General features: G+C 36.0%; 1 protein-coding gene across 2 annotated transcripts in view; it reads right to left on the bottom strand.

The window, feature by feature from the left end:
• Positions 1-15,000, bottom strand: part of vps52 (VPS52 subunit of GARP complex) — a 34,836-nt gene that overhangs the window by 9,347 nt on the left and 10,489 nt on the right. For both annotated transcript variants that reach the window (XM_056480346.1, XM_056480347.1), the window contains exons 6-14: positions 7,534-7,709; positions 7,302-7,452; positions 6,697-6,797; positions 6,356-6,488; positions 5,014-5,069; positions 4,639-4,774; positions 4,068-4,223; positions 3,831-3,949; positions 3,364-3,487 (exon numbers count right to left, since the gene is read on the bottom strand). In XM_056480346.1, the coding sequence (XP_056336321.1) occupies positions 3,364-3,487; positions 3,831-3,949; positions 4,068-4,223; positions 4,639-4,774; positions 5,014-5,069; positions 6,356-6,488; positions 6,697-6,797; positions 7,302-7,452; positions 7,534-7,709 (1,152 nt within the window). The remainder of the gene's footprint in view (positions 1-3,363; positions 3,488-3,830; positions 3,950-4,067; positions 4,224-4,638; positions 4,775-5,013; positions 5,070-6,355; positions 6,489-6,696; positions 6,798-7,301; positions 7,453-7,533; positions 7,710-15,000) is intronic.

Genomic DNA, 15,000 nt, shown 5'->3' with positions numbered 1-15,000 from the left:
TGTATTGACTGTCATAATAATATTTAGACTGCTCCATGCTTTACGAGCACCACCAGTGACAAAGTGTTTCTCCATTTTAGCTCTATATAGTTGTCTGGATTTTTTAAAAATAAATATGAGTGCGTCCTTTTTCTCTTCAATAAGTGTCATATAACCTTGTGAAAAAGCAGCCCTTTTCCGACTTAGACATTTTTAATTTCATGCAAGACCCAAACCTTGTTATTAGGGCATATTTTAACAGTTTTGGTTGTACAACATTATTCTCACAGAAAAAATAATGTAAGATGTTTTTATTTCTGTTATCTCATTCGCATTTGCACAATTATCAAAAAAGATGTCCGAATCTGTAACATCATTACATCTTTCAGTCTCTCTTTACAGTCCTCAGACCAAACTGCCACTTCTCTATTACAGTAGGCTTCTCTTGTTCTCAAGTTTAGTTTTGTAACTGGGCAGCAAATGAATAATGTTATGGTCTGACTTAAACAGTGGATTGCATTAATTAAGATGTATATATAGTTTTAGATGTTTTTTTAGGATTCTTTGATAAATATAAATAGAACATTTGTAACTTCATTACTGTATTTACTCATTGTTTAAAATCAATTTAATGTATATTTGCTAAAAAAGTGTTAAAACTGTTTTCAGCGTTAAATAATAAAAAGTTTTTCTTAAGGGACCAATCAGCTTACTCGAATTTCTGAAAGCTCATGTACCAGGCTGGAGTAACAGCTTATAAAAATTCACATTTTTTACATCACTTCATAATAGATTTGCAAGAAAAATGTGAATATTTTAATTTTACTGTTTTAATGTATTTTTGGTCTAATAAATGCAGCTTGGAGAGCCCTAAATCTTGTTTGCAATAATGACGGACAAGTTTACAGATAATGTGATGAAATTATGATGTTAACAGAAGGCACTGAGGTCTGCAGTGTTAAGTAAATAACAAGTTAAGGGGGCTTTGGAGAATTGGAGACCGTGAGAGGGAAAATGAAAGATTGACGGAGACATGGTACTAATAAATATAGTGTATGAATGAGAGCAAGGGTGGCGGAATGGTGCAGCTACAAGATGCATGAGAAAGAGATTTGAAGAATAAAATGCAAGAATGGTAAAATGGGTAAAGAAGCTAATAAGGAGTGACTTATAATAGGCTGGTACAAACAAAAATGTAGTCGAGGATGGATCCACCAGGGAGGAGTTGAAGGGAAAGACATCAGGAAATGTGCTAATTAAGGACATGCTAATGATTGGTATGACGAAAGAAGATAGATAAGACAGAGCAATTTAGACGATGATCTGATGTGACAACACACCTAATCAGAACAAGCCAGAAGACATAACAACGAAAATAAAGTAACCAAATAAAAAAACAAATAGCAAAATGAATATGCATCAGAGAACAATAATTAGATACGTTTGGAACTTACGTTTGGAGGCTGAAAGATCTTTTCTCATGAGTGGTGAGTAGGGGGAAAATTATAATTTGAGGTAGGAATATAAATAAATAAATCTAGCAAAATGTAAAAGCAGTAATAATCACTGATGATTTGTTGATGTGTTGTAATTGACCCTTTGATAAGCCACACCTCAAAACCACCACAAACCGATCATGGCTTACCAACCGAAGCTAGGCGCGGGAGGTCTGTCAAGCTTTCGAGTGAGGGAAACAACCCAAAGTGTTTAGGATACCCAGTATCCTAAAAGTTTGGATAAGTTGGTAGAATTTTATTTTTCCCTTTTCAAAACTTAAAACCCAAGAGGAGAAATGCCAAGCGTGGGTGGACGTAAAAGCAGCACAATCCAGTCATATTTCCATCTGTTTCAAGCTATAAATATTTGGATCACAACAGAACAAAACAGAGATACGATCACAAACTGAGCACTTGCGGTCGATATACTTCACCCTCAGCAGTTTTTCCAGCAAGTTCATGTCCTGGTCAGAGCTACAATTCACCGTAATCTGTCTTTTGGATATTTAGTCACTGGTCATGGCGTTAGAGCGGGTTAGTGTCTGCTTTTATTTTAGGTGTCGAATTAATATTTGCTGGTAGGGAAATCTGCCATTAATACTTTGACTTTGCATTTTAATTAATATTTTTCCACTTAACTGCAAATTAGAATAGAAACTGTACATTTAAAAAAGCACACAAACATACTGAAAGTCGTTGCAGGGGGTTATGCAATACAAGTAACTCAAGTTATGCATCAATATTACTTTAAGTAACCAGTGAAGTAACACATTGCTTAAAAAAATTAAGCAATATTATTAGAGTTAAAAATGTAAAGCAAGTTACTTTTTAGATTTATTAATTCGCTTTTTAAAAATAAATTTCTGAAATAAAATAAACATTGAATCCTGCACTCAATGAGAAAATTTTCTCCCTGCAGAAACGAACAGAAACCAAGATGGCAGAGCCTTACATTCCTGCACTGGAAAATTTCTCATTGTTCTGAACTCATAGAAGACAAATAAAAGGGGATTGTCTCAATGCTCATTTTGCTTCACTATTAAGACAAAAAGTACAAAAGCATCAATTGCATTGCTTAAACGTTCATTAATCTGTATATAGGGCATATAGAGCTCTGGTCTCAGGAAGTTCTCAGAAGATAACATTATCCTAAATTATTACTATTTGATGTATTTTTTTAAAGGTAAATAAAAGTTATACATTTATATATAGTGTGTTGTTAATTGCAGAGCTCCTTTATTAAAAAAAAAACCCCTGCAAGTTCTGAAAGAGATTAAGCCTCAGTTAAGGTAAGAAAAAGTAAAGCAAAAGGAACTCAAAAGTAACTTAACGCATTACTTTCCATAAAAAGTAAGTAAGCAACGCAACTAGTTATTTTTTTGGATAGTAACTCAATATTTTAAAGCATTACTTTCAAAAGTAACTTTAGCCAACACTGCTCAGTTATATGTACTGTACATTATTATGGGTCAACGATAATAACACTAGGCACAAATCCATAATTTTTTTTCTAATTGGTTGGCTATTATGTAGTGAATATCCCCCTGCAATTCATACTGCAGTCCTTTTTTTTGTCCGGTTTTCTCAGATATCTCACCTGTTTGCCAAAAATGACTAATTATCTCCCTGGCAATGTCTGACACTGGCGCACACATACTGTAAAAGATGTGCCAGGCATGAAAGCTTGACAGGCGCAACAACAGTAACTAAGGGGTCAGGGTGTAGCGAGGAGTCAATTGTACATAATGCTTTCATTACCAGAAACACTTTAATCTTTAGGGGCCAACCAACAACAACCTTTTAATTTTGGTCAAGTGTAGTTTCTCACAAAATGTTGTGCAAAATGATTGTGAAATTTCAGCATGTGTTTGTGTGTGAGGCTTCATACGTAGTGTGGTCTGGTATCCAGTACACCCAATTTCTGAGGGTCAGTGTTTCGAATACTCTGGATGTTCATCTCCAAAATCAGCTCAAATCTCGGCCACAACAATTCTAGCACAGCCTCCAAGTACCTGCACATCACACACACAAAAACAAAAGCAATTCATAAACTTACACAAATCACAAACTGTCACAAAACTATTGTAATATGATAAAAATTTAATATGCAAAGCCTGTGATCTATAAGTAAACAATCCACCACACATTTATCTGCACAAATTACGCTCCAAAGATACTTCCTAATTCAAAAACTCAAACAAAATCAACATTGAAAAAGTAACAAGGCAAAAGCACATTTGAGAGTATAATAATTCTTTACATTTTTCAAAAAATATTTGTTGGTGTATTTTTGATAATAACTGAAAAAGCTACCAACAAGGGTATAAGAATGTGTTTGTACTGACAGGGACTGACTTGTCAAGTGCAGGAATATTCCTCTTGGCTATGATGGCTCTGAAGCGCAGAATGATGTGAATGCAGAGAAAGACTGCAATACTATCATAACAGTCTGATAAGTATGCAGACAGATTCTTCTACAGGTAGACAAGAAAAAACAATTATTAATAAAATTAGAAAATGCTAAAAAATAAAAAATGAATACTTAGTAATGTGACATTCCTTCAAATACACATTGTAAGAGATTAAATGTACCAAAAAAATGCTGAGTGTTTTTCCCATAATGCTGTTGAACAAATCCAGTGCAGAATTTCCTGCCACCATGAAAAAATCAGACAAGAACAGGAATTCTCGACAGCCATTATCCAACAAAGCATAGTGCTGACTGCGGAAGAGAGTTTCATACGGGTACTGACAGAGACAAAGAGAGATGAGTGAGACACTATACTGGTATGAGCCACAAACAGACAGATTTACCAATTGAAAATTTATATAAACCCTATTTTGGCTTTAAAATGCTACTTTTACGTATATGTATTGTAAAACAGCAAGAAAAGTTGTGAACAGAATACTTTTGCTGTCGATCCTATTGCATATGAACTCATTTGAGTATACGTGTTCAACTATCTTGATGCTGCAGTGCTGGCAACCTTTATACTGTGGTGAATTCCACTAGGTCTTTAATTGGGAGTTTAATTGTTGCATGTTTTTATCTTCTACCTGGTTTCTATCTTTGACTAAGAAGGAATAGCATGAAATTAAAAATATGAAATGTATATTTTCTATGGCAGCAACTGTAAGATTTGTACAGTAATAGATTACTTACTCTGGAGTCTCCTCTCTGAGCAGCATGTGGAATTAGTATGGGCCCCTCCAGCTCTGCAGGGCTCAATATTGCCCCCCTTTGGCCAAGAGTAAAAATGGTGTTTCTACTTTTGAGAGAAGGCTTGGAGAAAAAACCTGCCAAGCAGTTAACGAAATCAACCACATTGCAATAGAATATATAAAACAAATGGCTTTCTCAGAAAAATTATATAGGAAATTGATTAACTGTGTTGAAATTCAGTTGGCATGCTAATTCTATGTGACTGTGATAAGACATTGGTTAAAAGATACCACAACAGTGGCGCAACTGGTTTATTGTAGGTATGTCACTATTGGAACTTGTGTTTAAATAGGCAGCAAATAGTTAAGGATATCTTTTTTGGCTGTATCTTCCACTCCCATCAGATCATCTTTGTCTGCAACATCTTCATACTGACGAATAGAGAGAGAGAAATAAGGAACAAAGAGGACAAAAAAAAAAAAATACAATAACAACATATTTAAGCCTTGAGAATGGTTCGCTTTTATATATGTAATAATTTTAACATGTAGAGTATATAAGTGCATTGATTTAAGAGTGTGGGATGGTTAAGTGCCTGTAGAAGAAGTGTCCCTTCAGCTAACGAGCTGAGGTTCTGTAATACTTATTATACTTCAATTTACATTGTCAGATGTTTCATTTCAACTCCCTTGTTTATAAACTTGCTTAGTCCTATATTGTAAATGTAAATTTATTTTATTATTAACAATGATATATCTTAAACTTCATTGCACCAGCTCTTTCTTCCAAGAAGTGAGTAATATTGACGTATTCCATCATTTGTCATGTCAATTCTCTATTCAAATACCGGAGTTGACAGAGAATGCTTGTTAGAGGCCAAGCCATAGGGGCTAGTTATATGTATGGTGAAAAAAATAAGAAATCTATCACATATAGAACATATCACCTCAAACCACTTTCGTGCTCTTAGTCAAAAATGCCCTAAACAGGATGTTGGCTGTGTTCTGGATTACATTATCTGCAGAGGTCATATTTCATCCTCATTCTTTACCAGATATGGGTTCTATGGTAAAATGTTGTGGCAAAACAAACTATAATTTCAGCACAGCTCAAACCATTGACATAAAAGCAAAAGCAATGTTTTCCACTGTGTAAAAACAGATGATTGTGATGATGACAAACTCTAGGGGATAGCGAGCTCAGGAGGACATTTAAATCATTAGGTATAGATGTATATGAGAGTAATTTTTAGATGTATATGCACCTGTTTTATGTATGCGCTAGTAAGTGAAATTTGATTTAAATCCTACACAGCACTTTATACAGCCGCTGGATTTTATAATCTTGCATATTGTCAGTAGCTTCCTCATGTATGCACATTATAAGACTACACAATAAAATATTATATTATATACACAGTAGCCTCCTTGTGTTTAAACTCATAACACTTTCAAGGCAAATTGTTTTTAGCAAAGAATTGAATCGTGCTGAATCTTGTGACAATTAATCATATTTTAAGATTCATTTTATAAACATCTGAGTAGATATTTGGTAAGTGTCTCAGTTACTGGGTAAGTGTCTCAGTTACAACTCTAAATACATAATTTACGTATTCAGATATTGTCCTGGGCTGTACAAACTGATTCCCATGGACATCTTTTCTTCAAATTTACAAATTAGATTTTGGAAACCTATTGCTACTGAAAACCCATTTCACCTGGACTTTCAGCAGTCTGCCACTATATGACTTGAAGTAACTTAAGTAGATTTTGCTCATGGTATCCACATACTCGTCCCGGATCTCTTTTGCAACTGTTCTCTCATTGGCTAACAGGAACTGGTAGAAAAACCTACAAATGATCAGAAACAGACATTTTTAGGGGTGTAATATAATGTATTCATAAAATATCAGTAAGTTAATTATTTAAGAATTTAATTGAATTTAATAGACTTATTATTTGCATTGGCTGCTATTCACCAGGAACCAACAAACCTTTTGCTAGTTCTGATGTAACCAAAGTCTTTGTTTGATTTTGTTTCAAGTAGTGTGTTTTGTACCTGTACTTGAGTAATGTGTTCTGGGGGATCTGGTAGTTGGTCATGGGCTTTCTAAAAGAGTAAATTTTCTGTAGGATGAACTCCCGGATCTTTGAGACAGCCTGTGATCAAAGGAAAATTAAAAAACTGCAACACAAACCTGAATTTTATATTCTTCTATTCCAATTAAAGTGTTTCTCAATTGGTTTTTTGTGATTAAAAATGGGTCGCAAATCCATTTTAAGTAGGTCATAGAGTGATTTGGTAATGCACTTTTTGATTTGAAAGATGTGTGTGAAAGCTGCTGATGCTTCTGTCAGACAAGGCCCAAGTGCTTGAAGAAAAAACATTCTCCTAATTCAGTGTCTGTGGTTGTTGAAAAAATGGTTAAAAACGCAGCGTCAAAGTTCTAATGTTATTTTTGCCACTTGTAATGAAAAAAAATATCTATCAACTAAACATTTCTGGTGTGTCAGCTGTTATACTGTACTCGCACTCAGTATAGGTCACATCTTATTGACCATAAGACCATGTGGGTCACATGGCCAAACCAGTTGAGAAGCACTGATTTATATTATCAAGAATGATCAAAATACTTTATCAATGAAATTTGCATTTGCTCTCACTTTTATTTTGAGGCGATCTACAATGTCCTGTATATCTGAGCAAGCAAGGGTCTCTCTGAAGCTTAGCTCTTTAGCAAAGTTGATTTTGTTATTAAGCTCATGAAGTTGCTCCAAAAATTCCTGTTCCGTGACAGGACTGTCAAGAACCACACTGCAACACATAGTTCTTCATTCAGTGATTTCAAAAGGTAAAGCATGTGCCAATAATTACATGCTAAATATGTTTCCTTACGAGATCATAGTGCTAGGGACGACCAGTTCATCCACCAGCTGGCTGAGTTGACTGCGGACAGCCTGGCGGTTCTTGAGTCTCATGTTCATACTGACTGACTGTTGCTGCAATGTCTGAATTTCACTGCTGATGGATGACAGGTCACTCTGGAAACTGCTCAGCATGCCCTCCATACGCTAGACACAAAAAAGAATTTGCACTTTAGCAGTTCATGTCAAGCAGCATTAATGCTAAACACAAACAGTACTGCAATGTCAAATTATAGCTTCTCGTTTGCACGCCATTATAAAGATTCCTTGATTCCCTGTCCATATAATATAATATAATATAATATAATATAATATAATATAATATAATATAATATAATATAATATAATATAATATAATATAATTTATTTGGGTTGGACAATTAAATTGAAACACCTGGTTTTAGCATGGTGTAGGGCCTCCTTTTGTGGCCAATACAGCAACAATCCGTCTTAAAAATGACAGCTACAACTCCTGCACAGTGGCCAGAGGGATTTAGAGTCTTTTGTCTAGCAGAATAGTGGTCAGATCACTACATGATGCTGGGGAAACAGTTTCCTGATTCGCTCCTCCAAATCACCCCAAAAGTGGCTCAATAATATTTTGATCAGGTGACTGTGCAGGCCATGGTTGAATTTTAACTTCACTTTCATGTCTATCAAACCACTCTGTCACCAGTCCTGCTGTGTGTACTGGTGCATTATCATCCTGATACACGAGACCGCCTTCAGGATACAATGTTTGAACCGTTCTTCAGAATGGTTCAGTGGTCTTTGGTAGTCTTTTCGCCCATCTAGCACAAGGATTTAGCCTAGGGAATGCTTTGATACTGTAGCCCAAACCACTATCAATCCACGCTCATGCTTCATTCTAGGCATACAACAGTCTGGGTGGTATGTTTTTTGGGGGCTTCTCCACACCATAACTCTCCCAGATTGGGGAAATACATGTTTCACATTGGCCACAGCTCAAGATTTAGGTTGCTGGCACCATTGAAACTTACGTTTGAGATTTTACGTTTGGGAAGGTTTGGCTATAACAGCCTGGCCATGTATATTGACCCTGTGGTGCTCCTGATGAACAGTTTTGAAAGAAACAGGAGGGTTGAGGTGCACATTTATTTCTGTAATGAGTTGGGCAGCTGTGGTTATATGTTTTATATACAATCTGGGTTAGCACCTTGGCATCCGTTTCAGACAGCTTCCCCTTGTATCCAAAGTTACTGCTGTTGAATGCGGTTTGTCATTCTTGGTGGTATGCTGACATTACCCTGGATAATGTGGCTCTTGATAAATCACAAAGATGTGCTGTCTTGGTCACAGATGCGAAGCAAGTGCTGCACTAACAATTGGTCATCTTTTGAACTCAGATATGTCACACATAATGTTGTGTGAATTGCAATATTTTAGGCAAAACTGTGCTATTACTCAGCTAATTGAACTTTAGTTGACTTTCACACTCTGGTGGAAACTGTTGAACTTTCTTACTGGTGCAATCAATAAAGATTGGCCACCAGGATTCTGTGCAGTACAAAGATTGAGTGGGGTCTTCATCTTTAAGCAAAAGGCATGGGTTAATCTTGTATGTCCAATACAACATTTGGTAAAAATCACTTGATCAAATCTAGTCTTAAAATGTCTTAAATGTCTGTTTGAGATTTCAAGTTGTATTTTATACAGTTTTTTATTTTCCAACGCATCCCACTACTCTTGCCACTAACATAAAATGTAAACGTTGATAAAAGGTCTCATTTCTTTTGGCATTTATTCACCACAAAGCGTCCTTGCATCAGCTCACTCATTTGCTGAAAGCCCAACATGTCCTGGAACTCTTTCCTGGAACTTATTTTATAGATGGTGAACTTTAAAATACTATCAATCAAAAAATTATAATTTCTTAAAGATTCCATTGCATAGAGGCATGATTTGGAGTCTGTAAAAATGTTAGAGTTTTTTGTTTGGCATTTTCTATATATTCCAAAGCTAAAAGTAAAGCACGGGCTTCAGCTGCCATTCTTTAGGGAGACTGATTCCATAATGTTGTTGTCCAGTCACCATTGCTGCTGCTACACCATTTCCCACATTTGGACCATCTGTAAATATTAGTTAGTGTTGAGAATATTGGCTTCTAATATCCAGATGTTGTTGTCTATATACATTAGGATGAGTAGCACCTTTCTTCAGATGTCCTAAATCCATATTGATTATGGGCTTTCTTTAATTTCCAATGAGGCAGGGAGCTGAAGTGTGTTAGACTTAAAATGCCCAGGTTTATGTTTAAATTTTAGAAATGTGGAATAATACGCACACCAAATGGTTTTTGGCTTACTCTTATACAACTACACAAATTGTGGGTTAAAAACGGCAAAATAAGCTGAGTTGTTTTTATTTTACCAGCATACTGTAATGAATGTAATGAGAGTTTCCCACATGGACTCTGAAGTTTCTTCTAGTGCAAAAGTTTGAGATGAAGATGGGAAGCCTTCCTCTAAAGCCCATTTAATGAAGATCTTTTAAAATTTCATATCTCCATATTGTATCGTATGCTTTTTCCAAATCAAAAAAGACAGCAACAACATGTTATTTTCTGATGAACCGGTCTCTGATATAGGTTTCTAATCAAATTAATTGATCCAACATGCTCTTTCAACATCTAAAGCACCACAAGCATGAGGTGACTGTGTCTAGATTGCAAGTGTTTTTTTGAGGAATGCAATGTTGTTCAGGTAGCCTTTGCTCCTGTTCAGTCCAAACATCCCAAGGTAACACAATAAACCTCATTAATCACCTTGAAAGCCATCGCAAAGTGGCTGTCATCAGTGGGTTAATGCACTCAGGAGAATTCTGCTTTGCTTCTTTCTATGCATTACTAACATCACTTAACCAGACAACATTTGTTTTATAAATTAACCAAATATTCGCAGAGATTCAGCAGTTTTTTCTGATGCGTTTGCCAGTTATGTAGACAGAAGACAAAAAAGAGAAAAAGACAATCATCTGACACATGCATCGCTCTCATGCCACGTTTTCGAGGATAAATTCGCATCCAAGTGCTGCTTTGAATAGAATAAAATTATAAAAAAGCACATTAAAGACTTTACAATTAAAATAAAACATTCATAAAGGTGTATCTTATGGATAAAAACATCAATTGACGGGCTCTGCTTTCGGTTTTAAAAGAATCAAGCAGCTTCAAAAAATCTAATTTGCTGAAGAGAAATGACAGGAAAAAATAAAAAAAGATTAAACATATCAGACTGTTAAAAGAACATTCTACTTTAATATATTCTTTCGACTCCAATACAAAAGCTAAAATTATAAGTTTAAAGCCTTCTCTTCTGCGTAGGGCTGGGTATCGTTCCAAAATTTTCGATACCGATACCATGAATTCGATACCGGTTCCGAACGATACTTTTTTCGATACTTTTATTTTAAGAAATATATTTTAACAAGATTATTTTTACAGGATGTTCGTGACACTTTTCACAGCAGGCTTATCTCTAAGACCAATAAACAAAGGAACAAAAGCACAAAATGAACAAAGTGTAGTTAACACAATATATTAGTGCAAACAGTTTCAATAAAGTTCAAGCAGTTTTAAGTCAATCGATTTTAAGTATTTGTGAGGCTTACTGCTGCTTAAAGGTTTAGTTCACCCAAAAAAATTCTGTCATTAATTATCTACAAATGAAGATATTTTGGATTTAATTCAAGAGCTTTCTGATCCTCCCATGGATAAATCATTGAATAAAGTTATTTTTGTTTACTTGGCACACAGAAATATTCTTGCAGCTTCATATAATTATGATTGAACCACTTATATCGCATGGACTTATTTTAACTATGTTTTTGGTTCCTTTCTAGGCATTGAAAAATGCATATCCAGTAAATCTAATCTTTCTCCACAGTAGAAAAAGACAGCAAACCTTTAACAATAAAATGTGTAACGGCCCTGTGGCATTCATCTTTCCTTTCTTTGTTCATTTTTACTTTTTCTGCCAGTGTAAATGGTTTATCACTTGATGGTCTCCTAATTCCAGGGTCAGCAGGAGCAGAGACTATAACATTAATGTGATGAAAACATGAAAGCTAAACTGTTACTGCAGCCAAGGATAAGGACATTTATACAAGATAAGTTTAATGTGAGGTAAACTTCATCATTTACTGTTAACCTTGAAGCATTTTAGTATCAGCCAGGTATTTAAAGCCATCGAAACAGTACATAACGTTACACAGCGTACGTTAGGTCAAAAAAGGATTAATAAATTTACCCCGCACAAACTTAAGCCCCGTTTACACTGTCAAGTCTTGATGCCCAATTCCGTATACATATACTACCTATATCAGATTTTTTTTGTCTGTCCGTTTACACGTTCTTTTAATTGTGACCCATATACAATTCATGTCTTTACACTTGCCGTCCAATTTACGATACATGCATAAACGCGGGTTCTAGCATCTGTGCCACACTAGCCACGTTGGAATATGCGAAGCATAGTATAAGCATTAAATGGTTCAGTCCAGATTTACCCCCACGCAGTTTACGTAATGGTATGGCCCTGATGCATGTGTGTAGTTGATGTAGCCTTTGCCTGTGTGCGCACTGGTGTTGTTGGAGAGAATAAAGTTGTTCTACATGTAGCCCGCAGTAAGTGTATTATTAGTGACAAAAAGCAAAAGTTACAACACGAAGTTCAACCAACTTTAAAATGATTTTGAGGCGGAGGAGGTGGGAAAGGGCCGTCATCGCAGCTCGTGCTTATGGTTTATATGCTGTCCTCCACCATTCAGAGGAATGTGTGGTTACGAGAGAGATCTCAGGTCTGGTGGGAGCAAATTGTGGCGACTGACCACTTTCCTCCATGTTTCCTCTGTTGTTGTTGTTTACTGTGTCGGAATCTCCACACACGCTCTTCCTTCTACATCATTAAACCACGAAGAAGCACCACATTGTCACAAGTTTAATGAGGATCAGAACAGAACGCCTCAATAAATCCGATCTGCCTGTTTACATGACAGTCACATTGTCACATATCTGATTTATATCTGATTTATTTCCACATATGAAGGAGACCTGAAACCGATCGCTGAATATCCGAATGCATGCGTTTTTTCTGTTTACACGGTCATCAAACAGATCCGATCTGTGTCACATATGAGCAAAAAATCGGAATTGGGTCACATTTATCTGCAGTGTAAACGGGGCCTTAAACTTTAATGGTACACAAGCAAGAAGTGCTAAAAGTTTACTGATTTTGTATGTCTGTTTGACACTTTGACAAGCTCTGCCCGAGTGGGCGTAACTGCTGATTTTCAAGACAGCCTTGCAGCCACAGCCAATCACCAGCATTTGATCCGGGCACGTTAAGGATGCAGGTTTTCTCCAAGTGGTGCTCACAGATGTTGACAAGATTATACCCTTGGGTATCGAAATTTGGTACCGAACGAAAATGATTTCTTCGATACTCTGTAGTATCGAGACAGTTCGGTCGGTGCTTAAAAAGTATCAAACTCGATACCCAGCCCTACTCCTGCATGCTTCAGCAGTGCGTCCCACTGTTTATGAATGAGGAGGCAAAGAGAATGCGCTGTTTAGTTTCAGCTTAATATATATACATAAAAATTAACACCAAACTGCTCATAATGCTCAAAAGGATAAACTAAAATGCACAACTCTTGTTGGTTGCACCCACGGGATGCACAATGAACCTAACACGCCATTCTTTTAATTCAATATTCGTGATATGAACCAACCGCAGGTGCTTTGTCATGTTGGTCACAACACTCTGCTTTATAACTTATTAGTTTATTACAATAATTACACTTAGCTTTGTCTAGTAAACAAATGTCTAGATTATTATTGAATGTGCTCTCCAGCAGCAAAGTTCCTGGCAGAGTAGCGATTGAAAAAAATGTGCATGCAGAAATTGGACAAGAGGAATCGAAATTTATTTAAATTATATAACAAGCATCGGATTCTTAGTATCCAAGTTGTGTTTTTTTATATTTGTGGCTGTGAAGTTTAATTAAAAAAAAAAATTAAATAAAATGTATATATATATAATTTTTTTTTTTTTTTTTGAGATCGACTTTTATCTTGATTTGATTGTTGAGCTTTCAGTTTTTTGTGTTTGAGCTTATGGCTTGACGTTTGTCTTTGGATAACAAAGAAGATCTGTCTGACAACTAGTTGTTTGTGTCTTTGGTGTGAAAACGGCAGAAAAGGGCTTACTAAGGGTAAAGGCAGGGAGTCCTTTAACTATTTTACAAGCTCAAAGATAGCTCACCTTCCTTGTATGTTTAATTTTCTGTATTTCTTTCTCCTTAAGCCAGATGGGGCAATTCTTTGATGAAGCTGCACGATCTCCAAGGTAGTTTTTACATTTAGAAGGTTTTGTGCAGTTCATTTCATGATCATCCTCTCCACAATTTTGGCAAACAGTCTTATCCTTGCATCCTGCAGATCCATGACCAAATTTCTGACATTTAAAACACTTGTATATCAAAATGTGATTTTCTTGGTGGTTGTGGTCTGTTAAAAGTCAGAATGTATGTTCCTGTTTTAATCATCTGTCCATCCTGTTTGATGATCATTCTTTTAACATTGATCACACCTAGTTGTTTCAAATCTAAAGTGATTTCAGTTTTGTCCATATCTTGCAGTTCTCTGATGCAAATTGCACTGTTACTATTGTTCAAAGAAGGATGAGGGTAAGCTTTCATAGTAATTCCAGCCAAAGTTGTTGCTCATAGTAAATTTTCCAAGTTTGCTTTCCTAGCACATTTCACCAAAATTTGTCCAGATCGCAGCTTTTTGAAATCTTTTACTGCTCCTTCAATTCCTGAGATTCATTTGTGTATTGCAAAAGGGGACAGTTTGGTATGAGGCACGTCATCAGTTAGAGATTCCAATAAAATAAATCTATGACAGTTTTCATTTTCTGATGAGAAAATAAAAGTTCAGCCTCCAAATCTTGATCCAGTAAACTTTTTTTTGTTAGTTTTTTAGTCATGTTAAGAAGAAATTTGTTAATAACGGAGTCCAACAAGGGGATGTACAGAGCCACGGAAGTCCACTGGATGTACATCAAGGATACAGAAATGGTATACTTGAGCATACAAACACAAGGTCTATACTACTCAATTGACCCTACGCCAGTGCCTTCTGGAAGGAATGAAAATTGTATGGTTGATAGTAATCCCAAAATAGTTCCAGGGCAAGTTCTGACAAGCTTAATGATTGGAATTGGCCTTCCAACCTCTCGTCTAAATGAAGTTGGAGCCACAGTGATCCTCAAGCACCAGGATGTCTTCTTCCACTGACACAGGTCGCAACTCAACAACTTGCCTCATTTGTCGCCTCTTACAACCAGCAAGGGGGTGCTAAGGACCTATTCTACCCTGGGTCCCCAAGATCAGCCAAAGGGTGCATCTCTTAATT

This window comes from Danio aesculapii, chromosome 19, assembly GCF_903798145.1.
Source record: "Danio aesculapii chromosome 19, fDanAes4.1, whole genome shotgun sequence".
In the NCBI taxonomy this organism is placed as follows: domain Eukaryota; kingdom Metazoa; phylum Chordata; class Actinopteri; order Cypriniformes; family Danionidae; genus Danio; species Danio aesculapii.
This window is presented reverse-complemented; position numbering and strand designations above follow the sequence as displayed.